Genomic DNA, 26271 nt, shown 5'->3' on the forward strand with positions numbered 1-26271 from the left:
GATGGAAGGTTGGTTTGTGTGATGGACGGGACTTGTGTTCAAAACTCTCTGTAGTTTCTTACGGGCCTGGGCAGAGCAGTTGCTGTACTAAGCTGTGATACATCCGGATGGGATACTTTCAGTGGTGCACCTGCAAAGATTGGTAAGAGTCATTGCAGACATACTGAATTTCCTTAGGCTCCTAAGGAAGTGGAGGTGTTGTTGTGCTTTCTTGATCATAGCATCAGTGTCGGTGGATCGGAACAGATTGTTGGTGATCAACACTCATGGGGACTTGATGCTCTTGACCATCTCCACGCCTGCCCCAGTCTATCTTCACTGATTGCGGTCTGTTGGTCAGGAGGTTGGGGATCAAGTTGCAGAGAGTGGAGCAGAAAACTAGGTCACAGAGTTTGGAGATTATAGTGTTGAAGGTGGAGCTGTAGTCAATCGGCAGGAGCCTGGCGTAGGTATCCTTGTTATTGCAGGTGTTGTAGGGATGAGTGTAGGGCCAGGGAGATGGTATCTGCCGTGGACATGTTGCAATTGTGGGTGAGTTCCAAGGGATTGAGGCAGGATGGGAGGCTGGAGTTGATGTGAGCCATGACCAAACACTCGAAGCACTTCATATTGACGGAGATTAGAGGCACTGGGCGGCGGTCATTGAGGCACACTGCCTGGGTTTTCTTTGGTACCGGGGTAATGGTGGTCTTCTTGAAAGGAGATGTGTGAGGCAGGTTTTTTACACAGAGGCTGGTTGTAGCCTGGAACCTGCCCTGCCAAGGGAGGTGGTAGAAGCAATAGCAAAGTTTAGGAGGCATTTAGAGAGATACACAGACAGGCCAGGAATGGAGGGATACAGAGCATGTGCGAGCAGATGACCCCGCGTCAGAACTGTGAAGGTGAACGGTCAGCAGCTCATCAATGCAGAGCTTCTATCCCTCAAGACAGGTTCCTGCTGAAATTTACTGGGCATCAGGTGCCACCAGCTGCAGACCTCTGAGGGAAAAGTGGCGTAAATGTTAAACGCACTGTGAGCCAGCATCCACTCTGGCAAATTCCCAGCTTCCTTTTCAAACAAACTCATCGAAACGTCCAGGTGAAGTTTTTACTGTGGAACTAAACAAAGGGTTAAAGGTCTGATTAAGAAGCAATGCTGTTGCTGTATTTCTGTACCATGACAAGGGAAAGCATCTCCTTGTTGCTTTCAAAGGGTTAAAAGTCCAACAAGGTGAGTCCTACTTAAGATACACACCACTGACAGCCCAACAAGCTTAGTTTCATAAACACTCCTACCTCGTGATGACAAGCTATTCTTCATTTACTGCATTCCTTACAAAGCTTCCAAATTAAAGGAAATAAGAACTGAAATATATTCATCTGTGCTAGCACTGTGACAGGTTGGAGTGAAGCACTGTTTCATCTTACAACAAGAAGCACTTTCATAGGAAGCTTGATGAAGGCTGTTGCTTTCCCTCAAGGTTTTGTGTTTCATTAACATTGTATTTGTCTCTGATTTGGACACGCAATTTCTTGGTTACTTCCAAAGAGGAAAGAAATGACTAGCTCGTGTCAGGCTGAACTGGCCTCAATGTCTTTGGGCCCTTTAGACGTTTCACTCCTGAATCGCCGCCATCGTTATTAACTTGGATTTGACATTTCATTCTCCTGAAATCCACATGCCCTCGTTGGAGAGTGGATCATGGATGCAGCAGCAATGAAGCCAACAAGGATTACCTTTTCAGCCTGGGACTATGTCCTCTTCGCTGGGATGCTCCTGATTTCCACAGGGATTGGGATATTTTGTGTCACTCGGCGTAGTGGCCAGCAGAAGAAAGCAGATGACTTTTTCACTGGAGGGCGACAGATGTCGGCACTGCCTGTGGGTCTGTCCCTGTCAGCCAGCTTCATGTCCGCTGTGCAGGTACTGGGAGTCCCAGTTGAAGCATATAGCTACGGGGCTAAATTTATTCAGATGTGCCTGGGCCAGACCCTGAACGCTGTCCTGACTGCCTACCTCTTCCTTCCTGTTTTCTATCGGCTGAGACTGACCAGCACCTACGAGGTAAGCCTGTTTGAAACTGCCTGGTGGATGGAGGAATGGTTTGTGTCCTGTCCCTGAGGAGAGGTTGAGTAGGTTGGGCCTGTAACCCTTGGAGCTGGGAAGAATAAGAGGAGAGCTTATTGAAACTTTTAAGATTATTCCAGAACTTGACAGGGTGAGAGGGGAAAGTCTTAAAAGGGACTTAAGGGGCAACCTTTTTACACAAAGGGTGATGTGTGTATGGACTGAGCTGCCAGAGGATGTGGTGGAGGCTGGTACAGTTATAACATTTAAAAGGCACCGAGATGGGTATATGAATAGGAAGGATTTACAGGTTAGGGGACAAGTGCTGGCAAATGGGACTAGATTATCTAATCTGGTCGGCATGGACAAGTTGGTCCGAAAAATCTGTTTCCGTGCTGTATGTGTCTATGACTCTATGACTATGGTGCAGAGAGGTTGTTTCCATTCCCTCCAACCCAATGGCATCAACGTGGATTTCACCAGTTCCCTCATTTCTCCTCTCTCACCTTACCCCAGTTCCAACCTTACAGCTCAGCACTGCCCTCATGACCTGTCCTACCTGTCCATCTTCCTTCCAACCTATCCACTCCACCACCTCTCCGACCTATCACCTTTACCCCCACCTCCATCCACCTACTGCACTTCTCCCCAACCCCAAACCCCTCCTTCTTAGCTCCCCACCCCTGAGGCTCCCAGCCTCATTCCTGATGAAGGGCTTATGTCCAAAATTTCGAATCTCCTGCACCTCGGATTTTGCCTGACCTACTGTGCTTTTCCAGCAATACAATGTGGACTCTGATCTCCAACATCTGCACTCCTCACGGTCTCCTGCTCCATCGAACAGCAGCACCAATGGGAGGGCGATGGCTGCTGCTGGTACTGCACCCACCCAAGCTCAATTTGTCCCTCACTGAACCCCCAAGCACCAGATACTTGATCACACTCAGAGACGGCTTCCTGTGTTTGTGGTCTGGTGTGGGTCGGTGTGGACATGGACAATGTTAAAAAGCACACAACGCCAGGTTATAGTCCATCAGGTTTATTCGGAAACACAAGCTTTCGGAGTGCTGCTCCTTCATCAGGTGGTTGTGGAATAACCTGTTGGACTAAAACCTGGTGGTGTATGATTTTCAACTTTGCACACCCTAGTCCATCACCGGCATGGACCGTGTTGGGATTTTCAGGAAGGGAAGTCTGCAGAGAAGGTGAAGAGCAACACTAAGTGTCGTTGAATATGTTGGTGTCCACCCCGATTATCTTACCCATCTCTCTCAACTCCATTTCCCACCCATCGCCACCTCCCTCACACACACAAACCCCCCCAACACCTCCTCATCCCTAACCCCTACTCAGACCCCTCTCCTCCCCATGCCCTCCACCTACTCACCCTTCCTCCCCACTTCCCACTGTGTGTAGCTTCTTACGGGCCTGGGCAGAGCAGTTGCCGTCCTCAGCTGAGTTACATCCAGATAGAATACTTTTAATGGTACATCTGTAAAGATTGGTAAGAGTCATTACAGACATACTGAATTTCCGTTGCCTCCTGAGGAAGTAGAGGTGTTGTTGAGCTTCCTTGAACACAGCGTCAGGGTGGGTGGACAAGGACAGATTGTTGGTGACCATCTCTCTTGGGGACTTCATGCACTTGACCATCTCCACCTCAGTCCCATTGATACAGACGGGGTGTACCCTCCACTCCACCTCCTGAAGTCAATGACCAGCTCTTTTGTTTTGCTGGCATTGAGGAAGAGATTGTTATCTTTACACAGCACCACTAAGCATTCTATCGCTCTCCTGTACTCAGTGTTGAGATTGTTTGATCTCCAGTCTACAATGCTGGTCTCATCAGCCAACTGTAGTTGGAGTTAGGATGAAATTTGGCCACATGGTCATGTGTATAGTAAGGGGTGAGGACGCAGCCTTGTTGGGCCCCGAGTTGGGGATTGTCGTGGAGGAGGTGCTGTTGTCTATCCTCACTGATTGTGGTCTGTGGGTCAGGAAGCTGAGGATCCAGTTGCAGAGGGGGGAGCAGACACCAAGGCCACGGAGTTTGGAGATTATAGTGTTGAAGGTGGAGCTGTAGTCAATAGGCAGGAGCCTGGCGTAGGTATCCTTGTTATTGCAGGTGTTCCAGGGCTGGGTGTAGGGCCAGGGAGATGGCATCTGCCGTGGACATGTTGCGATTGTGGGTGAATTCCAAGGGATTGAGGCAGGATGGGAGGCTGGAGTTGATGTGAGCCATGACCAACCACTCAAAGCACTTCATATTGACGGAGATCAGAGACACTGGGCGGTGGTCATTGAGGCACACTGCCTGGGTTTTCTTTGGTACTGGGGTAATGGTGGTGTTCTTGAAAGGAGATGTGTGAGGCAGGTTTTTTACACAGAGGCTGGTTGTAGCCTGGAACCTGCCCTGCCAAGGGAGGTGGTAGAAGCAATAGCAAAGTTTAGGAGGCATTTAGAGAGATACACAGACAGGCCAGGAATGGAGGGATACAGAGCATGTGCGAGCAGATGGGATCAGTTCAAAATGGTTATGGTCAGCACGCACATGGTGGACCGAAGGGCCTGTTCCAGTGCTGTCCTGTCCGATATCCTATGTCATTGGCATAGAGACTACAACAGTCAGCATTTCAACTGGATGCTGAAAAATGGATCCTGAGCCAGCATCTGTGGAATGAGAATCAAAGTCAGTGTTTCACATCAATGACCTCGCGTCAGAACCATGAAGGTGAATGATCAGAGGCTTATCAATGAGGAGCACCAACGTCTATCTCTCAAGACAGGTTCCTGCTGGAATTTACTCAGACTCAGCTCCAGGAAAAATCCAGCTGCAAACCTCTGAGGGAAAAGTGGCTTAAATGTTAAGCGCTCTGTGAGCCAGCACCCACTCCGGGAAATTCCCAGCTTCCTTTTCAAACAAACTCATCAGAAACGTCCAGGTGAAGTTTTTACTGTGGAGCAAAAGTAGGAGTTAAGGGTTTGATTAAGAAGCAATGCTGTTGCTGTATTTCTGTACCATGACAAGGGAAAGCATCTCCTTGTTGCTTTCAAAGGGTTAAAAGTCCAACAAGGTGAGTCCTACTTAAGATACACACCACTGACAGCCCAACAAGCTTAGTTTCATAAACACGCCTACTTCTTAATCTACTTTGCATTCACTGCGTTCCCTCCAACGCTTCCAAATTAAAGGAAGCAAAAACTGAAATATATTTATCCGCGATAGCACTGTGACAGGTTAGAGTGAAGCACTGTTTCATCTTACAACAAGAAGCACTTTCATAGGAAGCTTGATGAAGGCTGTTGCTTTCCCTCAAGGTTTTGTGTTTCATTAACATTGTATTTGTCTCTGATTTGGACACGCAATTTCTTGGTTACTTCCAAAGAGGAAAGAAATGACCAGCTCGTGTCAGGCTGAACTGGCCTCAATGTCTTTGGACCCTTTGGACGTTTCACTCCTGAATCGCCGCCATCGTTATTAACTTGGATTTGACATTTCATTCTCCTGAAATCCACATGCCCTCGTTGGAGAGTGGATCATGGATGCAGCAGCAATGAAGCCAACAAGGATTACCTTTTCAGCCTGGGACTATGTCCTCTTCGCTGGGATGCTCCTGATTTCCACAGGGATTGGGATATTTTGTGTCACTCGGCGTAGCGGCCAGCAGAAGAAAGCAGATGACTTTTTCACTGGAGGGCGACAGATGTCGGCACTGCCTGTGGGTCTGTCCCTGTCAGCCAGCTTCATGTCCGCTGTGCAGGTACTGGGAGTCCCAGTTGAAGCATATAGCTACGGGGCTAAATTTATTCAGATGTGCCTGGGCCAGACCCTGAACGCTGTCCTGACTGCCTACCTCTTCCTTCCTGTTTTCTATCGGCTGAGACTGACCAGCACCTACGAGGTAAGCCTGTTTGAAACTGCCTGGTGGATGGAGGAATGGTTTGTGTCCTGTCCCTGAGGAGAGGTTGAGTAGGTTGGGCCTGTAACCCTTGGAGCTGGGAAGAATAAGAGGAGAGCTTATTGAACTATGAAAGATTCTTACAGAACTTGAAAGGGTGAGAGGGGAAAGATTTAAACAGGACCTAAGGAGCAACCTTTTCATGTAGAGGGTGGTGTGTGTCTGGACTGAGCTGCTAGAGGAAGGTGTGGATGCTGGTCCAATTTCAGCATTTAAAAGGCTTCTGGATGAGTATGTGAATAGAAAGGGTTTAGAGTTATATGGGCCAAGTGCTGGCAAAATGCGACTAGATGTACAGACTTCACTGTGCCCACAACCCCTCCACCACATCCACAGTCCCTGTGCCCACACCCCCACCATGCCCACTCCCCGTACCATATCCACGCCGTGTCTAAATACCTTCATGCCCACACCCCCACCATGACTGTACACCCCCACTGTGCCCACAAACCACACCTTCCAACTATATCCGCTGACATAACGCCAAACCCCTTCACCACTCTCCTCAGCAGGTGCTCCACTCTCCTCAGCAGCCACCTCATCACGCGCCCCACTCTGTCCCAGTCCTCCCCTCACCACCACTGCAGTCCCCTCACCCTTCTGCCCACCTACTACCAACAGCACCAGTACCCTATGGCCCTGTAAGTGACCCAACGTGAGCTTTTTTGTCAAGTTTCCCAGGTGGACAACCAGCACACCCATCCTACCCATCAATGTGGGATGAGGTCCAGAGACACCATTTCAAACCTCTGAATGATTGTTTTTTCAGGATGAGGCTCTTTGGTGAGGGCTAATTGGAGCCGCATGGACTTCACTTGTTGGGCAGGCCCAGGGCCTTTCTCCATCCAACCCCCCCTTCCCCCTCCCTCTCCCCCCAGCCTTGCAGGGGAGATGGGAATTGTGGGGTCTTGAATTGCCCCTCTTCCCCCACCTGCCACAATGGTACACTCCACCCCCTCAGCCACCAAACACAGGAGGGAGGGAGGGAGGGCTCAAGATTCCACCCATATAGTATAAGAAAAAGCTTATGACTGTTTCTGGACATCATGGTTTACTTTTACAGTACCTGGAACTGCGTTTCAGTAAAAGCCTTCGACTGTGTGGAACCATCCAGTTCACAGCAGCCACGGTAAGAATTTCAACATGTTTTCTAATTAAAATGGCAGCTGTCTTTCACCCCCACCTCCCCCCCCCCCCACCGGGAATTACAGCTGAGGTGTAGAAAGTTCTGGACTCAGTCCGACCCATCGCATCATGCTTTCTTTGAATTAAGTCAAGCTTTGAATCTTAGAATAGAATCATAGAATCCCTACAGTGTCTAAGTTGGCCATTCAGTCCATCGAGTTCACATCAACCCTCCGACGAGGAGCCCACTCAGACTCACAGCTCACAACCCAACCTATCCCTGTAACCCTGCATTTCCCATGGCCAATCCAGCTAACCGGCACATCTTTGAACTGTGGGAGGAAACCGGAGCACTCGGAGGAAACCCATTCAGACACAGGAAGAATGTGCAAACTCCAAACAGACAGTCGCCCGAGGCTGGAATCGAACCCGGGTCCCTGGTGCTGTGAGGCAGCAATGCTAACCAGAGCCACCAGGCTGGTGAAGAGGGTATATGCGAGACAGAAGGAGATAATGTAGTACAACTGATCCTCTGCCTTTCTATAACCAGTCCTCTTCCTGTTTTAATCTGTTTGATCCAATTCAGCTGCTCCTCGCACCCAACCACAGGAATCATACAGCCTCAGGCCCTCCCATTCTCACCACCACACAATGTACCTAAACTGGGGTGACGGGTGGGGGTACATGGGGGTTAAGCCAACGGATAAGCCTCCAGCTGCTAGCTCTCTGAAAACAAATGGGGTCAGTATGAATGTCAATTAGGAACAATCTGAATAAAACTCCATGGAATCACAGAGGGTAGTCCTTCCCTGGGAGTAACTCTGTTGAATGGTTCTGTGTCCGTCCCCCACAGCTTCCCTCACAGACTGATTGGTCTCCCATTCAGCTGACTGACTTGCTGCATTTGGCTCCCAGGCTGACAAGGTAAAAACAATGACTGCAGATGCTGGAAACCACATTCTAGATTAGAGCAGTGCTGGAAAAGCACAGCAGGTCAGGCAGCATTCGAGGAGCAGTAAAATCGACGTTTCGGGCAAAAGCCCTTCATCAGGAATACAGCTGACAAGGTTTGCTTGGATATGATCAACAGAAAGGGCACAGTTATCACCAGAGAGGGCATTGTGATTTGTGAAGAGCATTTTAACCGATCGTATAAATTTAACCCATGCTCACCTTGACCTGGGAGTGATTGGTGCTGATTCTGGGACTGGGGTCCCCTCTTCCTGAGCTGTGCCATGAAAGTGGTGCAAAAGGCAAATGATCAGCCACTGGAGATAGCTCCCCTCTCCCCATCACCTCAGGACTTAGGCTCTGGGCCCATGGTCAGACAATCTGCACATGCCACCAGTTAAGGATTGTAAGTGCTTAAATAACACCCACTGAACAATCCCAACCTGCCATTTCCCTGATTAACTATTGTGGGGGGGGGGGGGGGGGGGTGGGGGGCTGGTGTGCAGCGCTCTTGCTCTCCATGGCTGTGGGCCTCTGATTGGCTGGCAGCTTTAATGGTGGAGGCGAGTGAGGACGTCACCCTCCCAGGAATTGATGGGCTGAGGAACCCTCAGGGTGTCCTGACCCGCAAGGAGTTCTCATCATGGGATGGATCCTATTTGTTAAATGGAGAAAGTGAGGACTGCAGATGCTGGAGATCAGAGCTGAGAGTGGGGTGCTGGAAAAGCACAGCAGGTCAGGCAGCGTCCGAGGAGCAGGAGGAGAATTGACATTCCTGATGGAGGGATCTTGCCTGAAACGTCGATTCTCCTGCTCCTCGGTTGCTGCCTGACCTGCTGTGCTTTTCCAGCACCGCACTCTCGGCCCTGTTTGTTAATGTGCCTGTCCCTACACTTCACCCCCACATTGGAAATCCCAGGCTCAGTTTCTGTACAGCAGCATTAAACAGGGAGTGGCAAAGAAGTTATGAAGGTGAAACTGCACTGGAATGTCTTAGTAACAATCCAATCTCACAAAAAAATCACTCTTTTTCAAGTGAGTGCAGGTCATTTTCGAAATAGTCAGCAGGTCTGGCAGGTCTTTCCAGACTCGCTGTTTTTATTTCAGATTACCAGTGACAGCAATATATTTTATATTTCTTCGAGAGACTTGACACAAGGCCATTATTTATTGCCCATCCCTAATTACCCCTTTGGAAAGGTGTTGTGAGTTGCCCTGGGAAATGCTTCAGACTCAAGTGCTCCTTATGAAATAGCCCAAGGATTTTTACCACTGACAACAGAGGAATGGCAATAGTTCTAAGACAGGAGGCTATGTAGTTTGCAAGGGTCCGTGCTCCCATCTATCTGCTGCCCTCGTCCTTGATAGTTAGAAGTTGTGGATTTGGAATGTGCTGTCAGAGGAGCCTCGCTGAGTTTCTGCAATAAATATTGTAGATATTACAGACTGCTGCCGCTGTGTGTCAGCGGCGAAGGGAGTAATTCATGAGGATAGCAGCTGGGGTCCCAGTTTGTGTTTGTTTCATTAATGAGATGTGCTTGGCACTATCTGGACCATCGTTTATTACCCATCCTTAATTACCCAGAGGGCAGTTAAGAGTCAGCCACATTGTTGTGGATTTGGAGTCAAGAGTATGGAGTTGAAAAAGCACAGCAGATCAGGCAGCCTCCGAGGAACAGCAAATCGACGTTTCAGGTATAAGTCCTTCATCAGGAATCAGGGTCTGGAGTCCCATTAGGCCAGACCAGGGAAGGATGACAGTTTCCTAAAATTAAAAATCACACAACACCAGGTTATAGTCCAATAGGTTTACTTGGAAGCACTAACTTTCGAAGTGTTGCTCCTTCATCAGGTAGCATTTCAGTTGCATGACACTGAGGTCTTTTGCTATGAATTCTATGTCTTATGATCCTGTGCCATAGCTACCTGATGGAGGATCAGCGGTCTGAAAGCTTGTATGTCCAAATAAAGCTGTTGGAATATAAACTGGTGTGGTGTCATTTTCAACTTTGTCCATCCCTGTCCAACTAGCTGCTCTGCATCATAGTGTTATGAAGATGTGGGTGTACTGTACCTTTAAGAGAGTTAAAAGCTAGTAGTGACAGCACCAAGTGTTCTCAATAAGCTACAATGTAACAGGCACTCCAGCTACTGGGATAGCTCGGGTAGCTGGTTGCCTGGAAATGACAAGACTGATTTGAATTAGGCCAATCAGTTTAAATTATACCCCAAAAAATACCAAACTCCAATCAAGTTTGAATTTAGTATACTGACAATCTTAAAAGCCAATGACATAATCCAATGCTTTGGGGTTTTAAAACCAGGGAAAATTGAACAGTTGAGAGGAGAACTGCCAAGCCACCTGCATGTAAAAAGACTGCCTGAAAAATGACTCTCTTAAAGGTACCTTTATTGATCGGTAACCTGTGAAGCAGAATACCTGAGAAGTAGAAAAGAAGGCAGGAATACAGAGAAAGCGGAAAGCTGCCTGGTTTTGAGAGAAGAGGTTTTGTTTTATACATGTTAATCCGGAGTTTTATTGGACTAGTATTGTAGAGGTAAAAGATAGATTAGGGGAAGGAGTTGTAAATAGTTGTTAAGTTAATTATTCTCTGTTATGCTTTCAGAAATAAAAAAGTTGTTAATTTTTACTTTAAATAGTTCTTGACCTCTCGAATTTTCACAGATTACTGCACGGGATAGATCTTTTCTGTGTCGCTGGTTTTAAATAAGCAGGAGGGTTTACCCCATATCATAACAGTTTGGGGGCTCATCTGGGATTTGAACCAGGGACCTCTTGCACCCCAGCAAGAATCATACCACTAGACTGCCCAATACTCGTCCAATAAAACCCCCAATTAAGATTTACAAAACAAAACTTCTTATCTCAAAACCAGGCAACTTTCCATTTTCTCTGTATTCCTGCCTTCTTTTCTTCTTCTCGGAGATTCTGCTTCACAAGTTACTGATTGATAAAGGTACCTTTAAGAGAGCCATTTGTTGGGCAGTCTTTTTACATGCAGGTGGCTTGGCAATTCTCTCAACTGTTCAATTTTCCCCGGTCTTATATCGCCAAAGCATTGGATTGTGTCATATTTAAGATTGTCAATATACTGAATTCAAACTGGATTAGAGTTTAGTAAACTCATTGGCCTAATTCAAATCTGTTTTGTCATTTCCAGGCAACCAGCTACCCGAGCTATCCTAGTAGCTGGAGTGCCTGTTACATTATAGCTTACTGAGAACACTTGGTGCTGTCACTGCTAGCTTTTAATTCTCTTAAAGGTACAGTACACCCACATCTTCACCACAATAGTTCCCATAATGGCATTAATGAACCAGATGGGCTTTTTTTTTTAAAATACAAATGACATTAGCTACATGGTTACCATTAGGCTGGCTTTTTAATTCAGATTGGATCCAAATTTCAACATTTGCCATGGTGGCATTCCATGCCTTCAGACATTATTTGGTGTCTGGATTACTAGGCCAGTGACATTCCCACTGCATTACCACCTCCATCCATCCTCCTAGCAACCCCCCACATTCTTTTTTCATATTGAACTTAAATGTCATTGTCGCTGTTAAGAGGATTGTTTTGCCCTCCATTCTGATGAGCCTCTTGCCTCAGTCAAACTGCACTTATTGAAATTAATGCAGAATGTCCATCATACTACTGCCTTGTGGATGGTGGGCAGGCTTTGGGAGGTGAGCGGGTGGAGATGTAAAAGAATGAGTTACTTGCTGCAGTCTTAAACTTTTCTTCTGGTTACAGTATTCAGTCAAGAGTATCCTCCAGGATGTTGACAGTGGGGAGGTTCAGTGATGGCGATGCCACTCAATGTCCAGGAGAGATGGTTAAATTCTCAAAGTGCAAACTCTTGGCACTTGCTTGAATGTTATCCAGGTCCTGCTGCGAATGGACAGGGAGAAGGGTGGAACCACAGAGTTTTGCAATGCACAGTGTCACAGAATAGTTCCTATCTCCGCTTCCTTCCCAAATCCTTCCCAGTCTTATCTTCTCCCCTGGGATGTTGGACCAGAAGTGAACATCTTCCTCCTGCCTGTCGATGGAAAAGTGGAAGTTTGAAGATTGAAGTTTTAGAAGAATGTCCTTGACCCTGTCCACTGAGAGAGGTACATTTTGCAAAGACCACAGATTGCCTACAGTGTGGAAATAGGCCATTTGGCCCATCGAGTCCACATCAACCCGCGGAAGAGCATCCCACCCAGACCCACCCCCAACCTATCCCTGTAACCCTGCATTTCCATGGCTAACCCATCTAGCCTGCCAATCCCTAGACACAATGGCCAATCCACCTTAACCTGCACATCTTTGGACTGTGGGAGGAAACTGGAGCAACCGGAGGAAACCCATGCATACATTGTCCACACAAAGTCACGCAAAGGTGGAATCGAACCTGGGTGCTGTGAGGCAGTACCACACTACAGAGAGGGATCAACTTCAATAGTTCACAAGGACAGTTTCTCAGCTCTGAGGCCATGGGTTTGAATCTGTCCCCAGGCAGATTGTGAAATTCATTGACAGGCCGGGGGTGCCACTGACAACTCCATCCCAAAGTGCCCTTGAGCAAGGCACAGTGAGGCAGCTTCTCGAGTGGATTTCAGGGGGCAGTCTTTGTTGAGGGTCTGGAAATACATTCAGGTTGGGTTGACTTTCTTCCCAAAAGGATTTTAATGATCCAGATAGATTTTTGAAAGACAGTCTGGTAGTTGCACAATAATCACTGACTAATAGTTTATTCCAGCTTTATTTATTTGAATGGAATGTCCACTAGACGCCATTACATCCACTGAAACATTAACCTGATTCACTGGGTCCAATCATTTTGTCATTATGCCACCACATGGTGGCTCAGCAGTTAGCACTGCTGCCTCACAACACCAGGGTCCCAGGTTCGATTCCAGCCTCGGATGACTGCCTGTGTGGAGTTTGCGCATTCTCCCCGTGTCTGTGCGGGTTTCCTCAGGGTGCTCCGGTTTCCTCCCACAGTCAGGTGGATTGGCCAGGCTACATTGCCCATAGTGTTATGTGCATTAGTCAGAGGGAAATGGGTCTGGGTGGGTTACACTTCGGCGGGTCGGTGTGGAGTTGTTGGGCCGAAGGGCCTGTTTCCACACTGTAGGGAATCTAAAAAAATCTAATCACATCCCATCTTCTGTCCTTGCCAGTTCTGAAAGCAAGTTCTTACCATCTGGCCTTCACAGCAGTGAGTCTGTTGAAACTCCAATACCATCCTGACGTTGTGACTCTATGAACTAACATTTGATGTTCTTTCTAACACTGCAGGTCCTGTACACTGGGGTAGTCATTTATGCACCTGCACTGATATTAAACCAAGGCAAGTAGTCTCCATTTCATTTCTCTTTTGTAGAATTTGCAAGCATGTGAGAACTGTAGTGCGCCGTTCAAACCCTTTTGAAAATCAAATTGAACTCTTGGGGGTTACTTACCCTCGATCAAATCCCTCCAACTCTCACCACCCTTTCCTCTGTATGTCCCTCGCACTCTCGGCTTCATTTTTCTGGGCACAGCTTTTTGATTACTTTTCCTCCTTGGTCTTACGTCTGAAGTGATTGTAACGGAGTCAGCCAGCTCGACAGCAGAGAATCTGAGTTACCTTCTCGGGTCCTGTTCATCTGCTCCAGTCTGGGAACCCTGGTTGATATAAAAGAGTGAATGTTGGGTATATCGGGACCCTCAGTTCCTGACTCAGTGAGAGGCCATGCTAATGATCACAGGCTATGCATTTTGTGAGTAAAACATGATTGCTGATGGGTTGCCAGCCTCTGAAGAGTTATTTCAACACCCACTTTTCTCCTCCTGATTACACCACTGCAATGCATCTTGGGTGGATGGTGTACATTAAAGGTGCTATGCAAATGGAAGTTGTTGTTGAAACAAACTCCACGTCCGCCAAACATGATGACCAGACGCTGAGATCGGAAACATGGAAATATGGAGGTCCAGAAGAAGGGTTACGCCAAAAACATTGATTTGTCCACCTCCTGATATCCTCCAGCCTCCTGCTTGTCAACCCCTAGATTCCAGCATCTGCAGTTTGTTTGTCTCTATAAATATGAAAGCATTATCTAAAATTCATCTGGGCATCAGAAAAGAAACTCTGAATGATTTCTGCGGATATGGGATTGCTGATATTCATTCCCCATCACTAGTTGCTCTTGAGAAGTTACTGCCCAGCCTGCCTCTAGAGTTGCTTTAGTCCACGTCAGTGTTGGGAAGATCACAGTGGCATTATCTGGCAAGGTCCAGGATTCTGGAGCAGGGACATGAAGGATATATGGAAAATAACCACGATCGAACCCTGAAGATGATCATCAAGTCACAGGCTTACTTTCAACTGCCAAACGTCATTAGTGTACAATGAGACTCACCCACTGAATTTCAACTCTTAAGTAATCAATGGACCAAGGTTAAAACCAATAAATTCCAGCAGAAGTCACAAACATATGAGCAATTTGTGAAAACGGTAACCATTCGCTCATTCTCTCTTTTGCAGGTTTTTGTCTTGTGAATTTTACATTTGAAATATGCAATCTCTGTAATTTCAACATCCTAAACATCTCCTGGATTTATACTTTGATGCTGAAATGTTTGGCTTTGATCCCTCAGAAACAAAGTGACTCTTAACATGAGGCAAACTAAAAAAAAATTAAGGCAAAACGATGATGGTCAATTTTTACATGAGATGGACTTAGACATGGAATGATTGATGAGCCAAAGGGCCTTTTTCTGTGCTGTCAATCTCTATGAATACAAGACATGGACTTTTAGATTAGAATCCCTACAGGATGGAAACAGGCCCTTTGGCCCAACAAGTCCACACTGACCCTTCGAAGATTAACCCACCCAGACCCATTCCCCTACATTTAACCCTGACTAATGCACCTATCACTATGGGCAAATTTAGCATGGCCACTTCACCTAACCTTCACATATTTGTACTGTGGGAGGAAACCGTAGCACCCGGAGTCACCCAAAGCTGGGATCGAACCGGGGTCCCTAACGCTGTGAGGCAGCAGTATTAACTACTGAGCCACATGCCGCCCCTTATATGATTGTTTACTGTTTTAAGTAAACAGAACTCTACTGACCAGTTCTAGCAAAGGAAGACCATTATGTGAAAGGTTCTCAGCACAATACTGCTCAGCGTGTTGGTGGGACAGTGTTGGTGTGTGGTATAGTTTCATCTTGATGTGACTTATTGTCTTTCAGTTACTGGTCTTAATATCTGGGCGTCTCTGCTATCCACTGGAATCATCTGCACATTCTACACAACCGTGGTTAGTACAGAACACTTACTCCCAAATCCAGAGTATTACATTAAAAATCCTGACCTTCAACCATGTCTACACTTTTCAATTTTAACTTAACCTGGCACCTTAATGGTTGATTGTGTAAACGACAGAGAGCCTTGAGATAGTCAGTAAAGTGACCTGCATTACTTTTGCTCAGCCCATGATAGAATACTTTCAAAACTAGAACCTTTCTCTGTGATAAAAGGTGACAAAGTGACAGTTTCTCTCTCTCTCTCCAGCCACACAATCTTCTGTTTTATACATTTCTCCAATTCCCTCATGAAAATTATAGTTGAATCTGTTTCAGGAGAAGTGCTGTCCAGATTTTTGAAAATCCTTTATAAAATATATTTTCCTTTCATTCCTCTCCAGCTGTTTATCCCGTGGTTTTAAGTCTATGTCCTCTGATCTTCGATTCTCCTGTCAGTGGAAAGACTGGTAAATAACAGGAGGAAAGCCTTAGACTATGGGACAATGGTCCCATAAGTTGAACAGTAGCAAATGGAATTTAATCCTGACAAGTGTGAAGGTAGTAGGCACTAACAAGGCAAAGGGGGAAATGGTGGGACCTGAGGAAGTATACAGCATCAGAGGCACCTTGGGAGACATATCCACACATCCTTGAAGGCCATGGGACAGATAGATAAACTAGTTACGAAGGGTAAGGAGCAGGGGATTCAAAGGGGATCTGAGGTAAGATTTTTCTATTCAGAAAGTGATACTTTTCTGGAACTCACTTCCCCAAAGGGTGGGCGAGGCAGTAACACTCAAGTAACTTAAGCATTTAGATGAGCACTTGAAACCTCTTTGCATCCATGGTTACAGGTTAAGTGCTGGGATTGTAATTGGAATAGATAGATGTTTGATGACCAGCGCAGATACGATGGGTCAAAGGGCCTTAATCCGTACTGCATAAACTCTCAGCCTCTCACTTCAGTAACTTCTCTTGATGCTAAATGACCACAGGTTTTGGCGGGGGGGACTTACTCTTCCTCATGTTCCTGGGTTTAACACCTTCCACTCTTGTGCTTCCAGGGAGGGTTGAAAGCTGTCATCTGGACTGACGTCTTCCAAATCATCACCATGATGTCTGGCTTCATTGCCATTATGATTCGTGGCACCTATTTGGCTGGAGGAGTCCATGGTGTTCTGGCAACTGCATACAATGGGTCCAGGATCAACTTTGGAGAGTAAGAAATTGTCTTTGAAGTTCATCACTGGGGCACCAACAGATCCCAAATCTCCATAGTAACTGAACCTGGCTGAGTCAATTCCCTTGCACCTTGAGTGGCCCAGAGCTCAAACCTGAGAAGTAGGTGCAGCAGTCAAGGTCCACTCCTGAATATCTTTCTTTGATGAATCTATCTGTTCTTTTCTCTGCTTGAAGGCAACCTCGCTAGAAAGTCTCCAGCTCCTCAACCAAGTGGTGAAATATCACATGACAGGCTTGTGATCGAAGATTAGAGCTGGGTGTGGTCATAGAAGCTCTCATTAATCCTTACAGTGTGAAAGCAGGCTATTCAGCCCATCAAGTCCACACCAATCCTCCAAAGTGCATCCAACACAGATGTAACTCTGTAACCCTAATCCTACATTTCCCATGGCCAACCCACCTAACCTGCATATCTTTAGACTGTGGGAGGAAACCGGAGCACCCACAGGAAACCAGGCAGACACGGGGAAAATGTGCAAACTCCACACAGACAGTCGCCTGAGGCTGGAATCACTGGCATTCTGAGGCAGCAGTGCTAACCACTGAGCCACCGTTCCAACCACAGGACATGGGCACAAGTAAAGAATATGTAGTGAATTGGCTAAAAATTGGATCTTACAATGGTTACAGCAGAGATGGAGGCCATTCAGCCTGTTGTGACGACGCCAACTCTTTGCAAAATTTGCTAGGTCCAATCCTCCACCTCTCCCCAAAGCCCTGCAATTGGCAAATCAAGAAGTAGAGTTATACAGAAGGACACAAGAAAGCAACATCCCACAGGGAATAGCGCTGGGCTCATTATTAGGGAAAAGTAACAGAATGTCACAAGTTGCAGGTGATGCTGAACTGAGTGCTATGGTGAATACAATATAAGAATACAACAGAATAGCAGAAAGCACGAGAGAACGTGAATATTGGGCATTGGGCGACAAATGAAGTTTGTCGTGGATAGAAGTGAGGTGATGACCTTTGGCCAAGAAAATGGAAACATCACCTCCACCCTCAGAAATAAGAAATTAAATGGGGTGGAGGAGCAAAGGGTCTTGGGGGTACAAGTAAACACATCGTTAAAAAAAATCATTACTGGTCAGCAAAATAATTAAAAATGCTAATAAAACACTAGAATTCCTGTGAAAGCTGTATCAAACCTTGGTCAGACTGCAATGGGGATTACGAGCACAGATCGGGTTTCTACACTGAAAGTGCTGAAGGGAATGAAAAGAGGAATTTTGTTTTGGACAGCATCAAAATTGAGAGTCTTTAGCAAACGGTTAAATCGACCAGCTTGAAGCTTATCTTCTTGTGGAAGTAGAAAGTTCAAAGCTGAGGGGAAAGATGTTTTAAAATTATGAATGGGTTGGAGGGAGAGGATCAGGAGAGATTGTTTCCAATTCTGGAAGAATCCAAAACTAGAGATGATTAATGCAGAATAATAATGGAACATCGAACATAGAACATTCCAGCGCAGTACAGGCCCTTTGGCCCTCGATGATGTGCCGACTTGTGGAACCAATCTGAAGCCCATCTAAACTACACTATTCAATTCTCATCCATAATCTTATCCAATAACCATTTAAATGCCCTTAAAATTGGCGAGTCTACTCCTCATGCAGGCAGGTCTTTCCACATCCTTATTACTCTCTGAGTAAAAAAAAACTACCTCTGAGATCTGTCCTATATCTAGCACCCCTCAATTTAAAGCTATGTCCCCTCATGCTGGCCATCACCATCTGAGGAAAAAGGCTCTCACTGTCCACCCTATCTAACCCTCTGATTATCTTATACATCTCAATTAGGTCGCCTCTCAACCTTCTTCTCTCTAACGAAAACTGCCTCAAGTCCCTCAGCCTTTCCTCCTAAGATTTCCCTCCAGACCAGGCAACATCCTGGTAAATTTCCTCTGCACCCTTTCCAATGCTTCCACATTCCTCCTATAATGCAGTGACCAGAACCGTATGCAATACTCCAAATGTGGCCGCACCAGAGTTTTGTACAGCTGCAGCATGACCTCATGGCTCCGAAACTCAGTCCCTCTACCAATAAAAGCTAATATATCGTATGCTTTCTTAACAACCTGGTGACAACATTCAGTGATCTATGTACATGAACACAGAGATCTCTCTGCTCATCTACACTATCAAGAATCTCACCATTAGCCCAGTACTCTGCATTCCTGCTACTCATTACAAAGTGAATCACCTCATACTTTTCCACATTATACTCCATTTGTCACCTCTCAGCCCAGCTCTGCAGCTTATCTATGTCTCTCTATAACCTACAACAGTCTTCGTCACTATCCACAACTCTCCCGACCTTAGTGTCATCTGCAAATTTACTAACCCATCCTTCTACGCCCTCATCCAGGTCATTTATAAAAATGACAAACAACAGTGGACCCAAACAGATCCTTGCGGTACACCACTAATAACTGAACTCCAGGATAAATATTTCCTATCAAACAACACCCTCTGTCTTCTTTCACCTAACCAATTTCTGATCCAAACCACTAAATCGCCCTTAATCCCATGCCTCCATATTTTGTGCAATAGCCTACCCATGGGGAACCTTATCAAATGTCTTACTGAAGACCATATACACCATGTCAACTGCTTTACCCTCATCCACCTGTTTGGTCACCTTCTCTAGAACTCAATAAGGTTTGTGAGGCGCGACCTACCCATCACAAATCTGTGTTGACTATCCCTAATTAACTTATTCCTTTCTAGATGATTATAAACTCTATCTCTTATAACCTTTTCCAATACTTTACTCACAACCGAAGTAAGGCTCACTGGTCTATAATCACCAGGGTTGTCTCTACTCCCCTTCTCGAACAGGGGGCCAACATTTGCTATCTTCCAGTCTTCTGGCACTATCCCTGTAGACAATGACGACATAAAAATCAAAGCCAAAGTCTCTGCGATCTCCTCCCTGGCTTCCCAGAGAATCCTAGGATAAATCCTATCTAGCCCAGGGGACTTATCTATTTTTACACTTTCCAGAATTGCGATCACCTCCTCCTATTGCACCACAATCCCATCTAGTCTGGTAACCTGTACCTCAGTATTCTCCTCGACCAAGTTGTCTTTTTGTAGTATGAATACTGATAAAAAGTATTCATTTAGCATTTCCCCTATTTCCTCGGACTCCATGCACAATTTCCCACTACTATCTTTGATTGGCCCTAATCTTACTCTGTAGATCTTAATCTTACTGTAATGAATAATTTCAATGTGCAAAGACAATATGGAGAAATGACGTTGCTCAGAGAGCTGGTGAGATGTGGATCTTGCAATCACACGATGTGATTGAGAGGAAGATCATGGTGCTTCTGAATGGGAGCTAGATGAGAAAAAGAAAAGAGAAGAAAGAAAGAGGCTGAAAGGCTGAGATGTTGCTGATGGAACAGGAGGTATGTCATGTCACCTACCACCTGTCAGCACGGCCTCTTCGGGCAGAATGGCCTCACTTTTGTGTTGGGTTTTTCATGTAATTCAGGTTATCATTAATCGTCTTGGCAGAATGTTTCTCATTTGAGGCTTGATATTTGAATTCAATTCCATACTGTCCTGATACCCAATTTACTCTACATCATGCTTCCTGATTTTTTTTTTCATGAGATGTGGGTATCGCTGGAAAGGCCAAGATTTGTTGTCCATTTTCTAATGCCCTTTAATTGAATAGCTTGCTAAGGGAGAGCAATTAAGAGTCAAAACATTACTGTGGGTCAGGAGTCACATGTAGGTCAGACCAGGTAAGTAAGGATGGCAGATTTTCTTCCCTCAAGGACATGAATGAACCAGATGAGTTTTTGTGACAATTGATGATAATTTCATGGTCACCATCACTGAGACTAGAATCCCTTCAGTGTGGAACCAGGCTACTTGGCACATTAAGTCCACACTAACCATCCAAACAGCATCCCACCCAGACTCACCCTCCCCCTACATTTCCCATGGCTCATCCACCGAGCCTGAAATTTCCTGGATGCTGTGGGCAATTTAGCATGGCCAATCCACCTTACCCTCTCATCTGTGGACTATGGGAGGAAACCAAAACACCTGGAGGAAACTCACACAGACACAGAGAGAACATACAACCTCCACACAGACAGTGGCCCAAGGGTGGAATTGAATCTGACTCCCTGATGTTGTAAGACAGCAATGTTAACCACTGAATCATTGTGTCACTCTAGTGTTCAACTAGATTGAATTTCAGGAATTGGTTGGATTTGAACGTAGGTTCCCAGAGAATTCGGCTGGGTCTATGGGTTATTAATATCTCTGACTCTACCACTCCTCAGAGTCTGAAGAGTTGAAGCCCTGGCCAATATTATTTTCCTCCAATGCGCTGTGCTAATTGATGCTATTAGCCCAGGACAGATGAGGAATCGAAATTCAGGTGCTTTAGTCTGTGTGGCTTGTAACACATTAATATTCTTTATTTATTCCTTGACTATCAGCATCACTGGCAAGGCTGGTATTTATTGCCCATTCCTCATTTTATTTGGATCAGAGTTTAACTCACTACACCCTTCCTAAGGGCAATTAGGGATGGGCAATAAATCCTGACCTTCTCAGAGTTGGCCACACTGTGAGAATGATTATAATCGACCCGAGAGAGGCCTTGTCCTGATAAAATCTGCCCTTTGCTCAAAAAACTGAAGGAACGTAACACCCAGTGCAATTGTCCAGGTAGATGTTGTTGGTGTAGAGCCCTGGTCATAGAGTCATAGAGGTTTACAGTCTGGAAACAGGCCATTCGGGCCAACATGTCTGTGCTGCCCAGTTTTCACAATTACTCTAGCTCCATTTACCTGTGTTTGGCCCATATCCCTCCATACGTATCCCATCTGTGTCCCTGTCTAAATGTTTCTTCAATGACAAAATTGTATTTGCCTCCACCACCACCTCTGGCAATCTGTTCCAGACACTCACTACCTTCTGTGTGAAAAATTACCCCTCTGGACCCTTTTGTATCTCTCCCCTCTCACCGTAAACCTATACCCTCTAGTTTCAGGCTCCCCTACCGTGGGAGAACCCTGTTGGTTAGCTACTTTATCTATGCCTCTCATGATTTTATAAACCTCTATAAGGTCACCCATCGGCCTCCTACGCTCCTGGGGAAAAAAAGTCCCAGCCTCTTCAGCCTCTCCTTATAACCCAAACTTTCCAGTCTGGGTAGCATCCAAATAATCCTTTTCTGCACGTTTTCTAGTTTAATAACATCCTCTGTAGATTGACCTTCTTACTGTCCACTGATGAATGTTCTCTGTTTAGTTTTGACCCAGATCCCAGGAGACGCTACACATTCTGGACTTTTGTTCTTGGCGGAACTGTACTGTGGTTATCCATGTATGGAGTCAATCAAGCTCAAGTCCAACGTTACATCGCCTGCAAGACAGAGTCTCAGGCCCGACTGTAAGTTTGGGTGAAATGAGCTGAGGGGATCTGTAAACAGTATGAGAGAGGATTAGATTCCCTACAGTGTGGAAACAGGCCCTTCGGCCCAACCAGTCCACACCGACCCTCCGAAGAGTAACCCACCCAGACCCATTTCCCTCTGAGTAATGCACCTAACACTATGGGCAATTTAGCATGGCCAATTCACCTGACCTGCACGTCTTTGGACTGTGGGAGGAAACTGGAGCACCCGGAGGAAACCCACGCAGACATGGGGAGAATGTGCAAATGCCACACAGACAGTCACCCAAGGCAGGAATCGAGCCTGGGTCCCTGGCGCTGTGAGGCAGCAGTGCTAACCACTGAGCCACCGTGCCACCCCGAGGAAAGTGCAAAATGATATCAAAGGGAAGGCCAACATGATTCTGCTCACAGTAATTAGATAGTTCGTGAGGGATTGCCTGGGAAACTGGTGCCAAACTCATTCATCTTCAGCAGATCTTGTTCTGAAGGGAAGAGGCAGAGTATCTTTGGCTACTAATTGGTGTTTAAAATCCTGCTGGTGAAAACATCCTAAAAGATATCCTGTGGGTTGAACGAAGGTTCTAGAAATGCCTCTCAGAGAACTGACTCAAGTTCAGGACAATCCGTGCAATGAGAAGTCAGTATCTGACATTGTGGTGAGAGTCTGGATGTTGGGATTTAGCTGCAGTGCGATGATGGTCTATCATGATCAGGTGATGCAGAGCATGGGAGCTGGTCAGTCATTTCGATCATTCTTCTACATTAATGACCTTACAAATAAATTATATGCCCCACAAGAATAGGGAAACAACTCAGTGTGGGAGAGAGTGATAAGGAACCAGCCCTGCAATGTCACATTCTGCTGTCAGGTCATTCTGAGACCATGAAAGGCGCTACGTAAATGCAAGTCCTTGCTTCTTTTGTTAACTCTCCTGACATTGAGGATTTGGAGAGGTTCCCACGGCACTGTAGACAGGTTTGTTCTGGCTTGTGTAGATGGTGGGTCGAAAATTATGGTGCTGGAAAAGCACAGCCGGTCAGGCAGCATCCGAGGAGCAGGAGAATCGACGTTTCAGGTATAACATAAGCTCTTCATTAGGAATGAAACTAGAGCTTGTACAGCACAGATAAAGGCACTTTGGCCCATCATATCTAACCTGCTGCGCTTTTCTAGCATCCCACTTTTCAACTCTGATCTCCAGCATCTGCAGTCCTCACTTCCTCCCTGTGTAGATGCCTTCTACACACAATTTTCCTCCCCGTTTCTCTGATTGACTTTCCTGGAAGTCCACCACAGTCCATTGGGAAGGTCCCGGTGGGAACTCCTCACTGACAGGTACCAATCTGTGGGTGAAGGATAGTTGCCGGATCTGAGTAAAGGAGATGTAGCTGCTGTTCCGTCCTGGGTCAGTTGAAGGTGACAGACAGACAGGTCCACACGCTGATGGCACCAGGCCATTCTGCCCCTCTTCTACCACTCTTTAATTGGATCATGATTGATCCGTCCCTTGACTGTACCAGCTGATGTCGATCAGATAGCTGCCCACACCCTTACCCAACAAAAATCTATCAAAAAACGAATTGAAGATTTCATGAGGCATGCAGCCTCACCATCTCCACAAGTTGTGTTCAAAGAAGCTTTGCATCACAAGTTAGGTTTCTTTACTATTCTGTCGGCTTCAAACTCTAAGATATAGCAGCAGACCAGGCCAAGATTAGAGCGGTGCTGGAAAAGCACAGCCAGTCAGGCAGCACCACTCTAATCTCCAGCGAGCAGACTAGGCCAGCTTGGACTGTCAGTAATGGACACTTTCTCATTATGGAGGCATCCTTGTAAGAAACTCGAAAGACGGCTCTCCGTTTCTGCTCCATGAACCATTCCAAGAAGCGGGGAGCACTTGGCTGACTCGGTTGCCTCTCTCCAGTTCTCTCTCAGAGAGAGCTCGCTGCTCTTTCAACCATTTCCACAGTTTCAGGGTGAAAAGGCGTGCAGAGAGTGGGTACACACTCTGTCTCTCCCACACAGTGCGGTGTTTGGTTTCCATTTGTCACCTCGTGCTTGAGAGGGAAGTGGAGAGCATCTGAAATGGGAAACACAGTGAAACTACTGAACCTGCTTTGTGTTTGTTTCAGTGCTATCTTTGTGAACCAAGTCGGGCTGTGGATGATAGTGACGAGTGCAGTAGCCTGTGGGATCATTCTGTTCGCCTTGTACAGGACATGTGACCCTGTTAAAGCTGGACACGTTACTGCACCTGACCAGGTGAGTCCAACCAACAGTGACAAGGCTGAAGGAGGCTACACAGGGAAGAGGATTGCTGTCGTATTTACATCAGAGAGGGCCTTGTATTTATCCATCAGCCCGTCCGCATTCAGCACAATCCTCCTTCACCCCAGAAACAAGAACGGAAATTGCTGGAAAAGCTCAGCAGGTCTGGCATCATCTGTGGAAAGAAATCCGAGTTAGCGTTTCGGGTCCAGTGACCCTTCCTCTGAACAGTTCTGAGGGAGGGTCACTGGACCTGAGAAGTTAACTCTGATTTCTCTCCACAGATGCTGCCAGACCTGCTGAGCTTTTTCAACAATTTCTGTTTTTGTTTCCGATTTGCAGCATCCACAAAGAATCTTTTGGGCTCTCCCTCAACCCAGCCCTGGTAATGGGTCAAGGAGTGAAATGGGAAGATGATGGAAGGGCCCCATTCCATCGATTCCTTCTTATGAGGGCTGGCAGTAGCATGATGGGTTGAATGGATTCTGTGCTGCTCCACCCCAGAAATACAAGCCAATGGAGGAGGTACTCAAAAAGCAAAAGAACTTTATTACAGTCTACACATTACATATACGGACACGTACGCATTATATACAGTACATACGTAAGTATTATGAGCACATTTAATATAGATACACATATACCATATGTACATATGTGACACATACACACACGCACAATACTGGCATGTTTATTCTCTCCAGGAATTATAGGCCAGCCAGCCGAATGCCATCTATGTGGAAAATACTAAAGCCGATGATAAACAGGCAAGCAGGAGGCTGGAAGAACACAGCCAGCCAGGCAGCATCGGGAGGTGGAGAAGCTGATGTTTTGGGTATAGGATTATACCTGAAACATCGATGTTGCCACCTCCTGCCCACTCCCAGTGAGTACTTCCAGCCTCCTGCCTGTCTATTTTGAATTCCAGCATCTGCTGGGTTTTTTTTGTCCCCACCCAATAGTCCATGACAAAACATTTAGTAGCTGAGCATTTGGGAAAGACTCACCATGGATTTACAAAAGGGTTGTCATGGTTGAGAAATTTACTGGAATTCTTCAAGGATGTAGCTCAAAGAATTAATCAGGAAGACCCAGTGGATGTGGTACAAAAGGTTTTAGACAAAGTATCACAAAAGAGATTAGTGTGTAAAATTCAAGCACATAGTTAGTGCATTGAGATGGTTGGAAACTGGTTGGCAGTTAACGAACTAAGAGGGGCTTTTTCTGGTGGGTAGGGAGTGAACAGAGCTAATTCACAATATATGTTGATGATTTAGATGACAGGAATAAATGTAATATCTTCAGATTTGCAGCTGGTGGGAGGGTGAACTGTGAGAAGGATGCAGTGAAGTTTCAGCGTCTTTGGGTCAGGCTGATGGAGAGGGTAAATGCATGGACAGGTGAAGTATACCGAGGGAGAGGGTAAATAGCTGGTGGGAGGGTGAACTGTGAGAAGGATGCAGTGAAGTTTCAGCGTCTTTGGGTCAGGCTGATGGAGAGGGTAAATGCATGGACAGGTGAAGTATACCGAGGGAGAGGGTAAATGCACGGGCAGGTGCAGTATACCGAGGGAGAGGGTAAATGCACGGGCAGGTGCAGTATACTGAGGGAGAGGGTAAATGCACGGGCAGGTGCATTATACCGAGGGAGAGGGTAAATGCACGGGCAGGTGCAGTATACCGAGGGAGAGGGTAAATGCACGGGCAGGTGCAGTATACCGAGGGAGAGGGTAAATGCACGGGCAGGTGCAGTATACCGAGGGAGAGGGTAAATGCACGGGCAGGTGCAGTATACCGAGGGAGAGGGTAAATGCACGGGCAGGTGCAGTATACCGAGGGAGAGGGTAAATGCACGGGCAGGTGCAGTATACCGAGGGAGAGGGTAAATGCACGGGCAGGTGCAGTATACCGAGGGAGAGGGTAAATGCACGGGCAGGTGCA

At 46.3% G+C, this 26271-nt stretch overlaps 1 protein-coding gene across 3 annotated transcripts in view; it reads left to right on the plus strand.

Annotated features, from left to right (window-relative positions):
* Positions 1-1319: 1319 nt before the first annotated feature.
* The window catches only part of slc5a5 (solute carrier family 5 member 5), a 52873-nt gene continuing 27921 nt past the window's right edge, over positions 1320-26271 (plus strand). The window contains exons 1-7 of one of the 3 annotated variants that reach the window (XM_043721428.1): positions 1320-2044; positions 7070-7135; positions 13394-13445; positions 15341-15408; positions 16459-16613; positions 21916-22056; positions 24196-24325. In XM_043721428.1, the coding sequence (XP_043577363.1) occupies positions 1682-2044; positions 7070-7135; positions 13394-13445; positions 15341-15408; positions 16459-16613; positions 21916-22056; positions 24196-24325 (975 nt within the window). In that variant the 5' untranslated portion in view covers positions 1320-1681. Of the gene's footprint in view, positions 2045-5249; positions 5950-7069; positions 7136-13393; positions 13446-15340; positions 15409-16458; positions 16614-21915; positions 22057-24195; positions 24326-26271 lie in introns of those variants that run through there. The other 2 variants (XM_043721427.1, XM_043721429.1) reach the window with 2 other exon arrangements.

This window comes from Chiloscyllium plagiosum, chromosome 31 (genome assembly GCF_004010195.1).
Source record: "Chiloscyllium plagiosum isolate BGI_BamShark_2017 chromosome 31, ASM401019v2, whole genome shotgun sequence".
NCBI lineage: Eukaryota > Metazoa > Chordata > Chondrichthyes > Orectolobiformes > Hemiscylliidae > Chiloscyllium > Chiloscyllium plagiosum.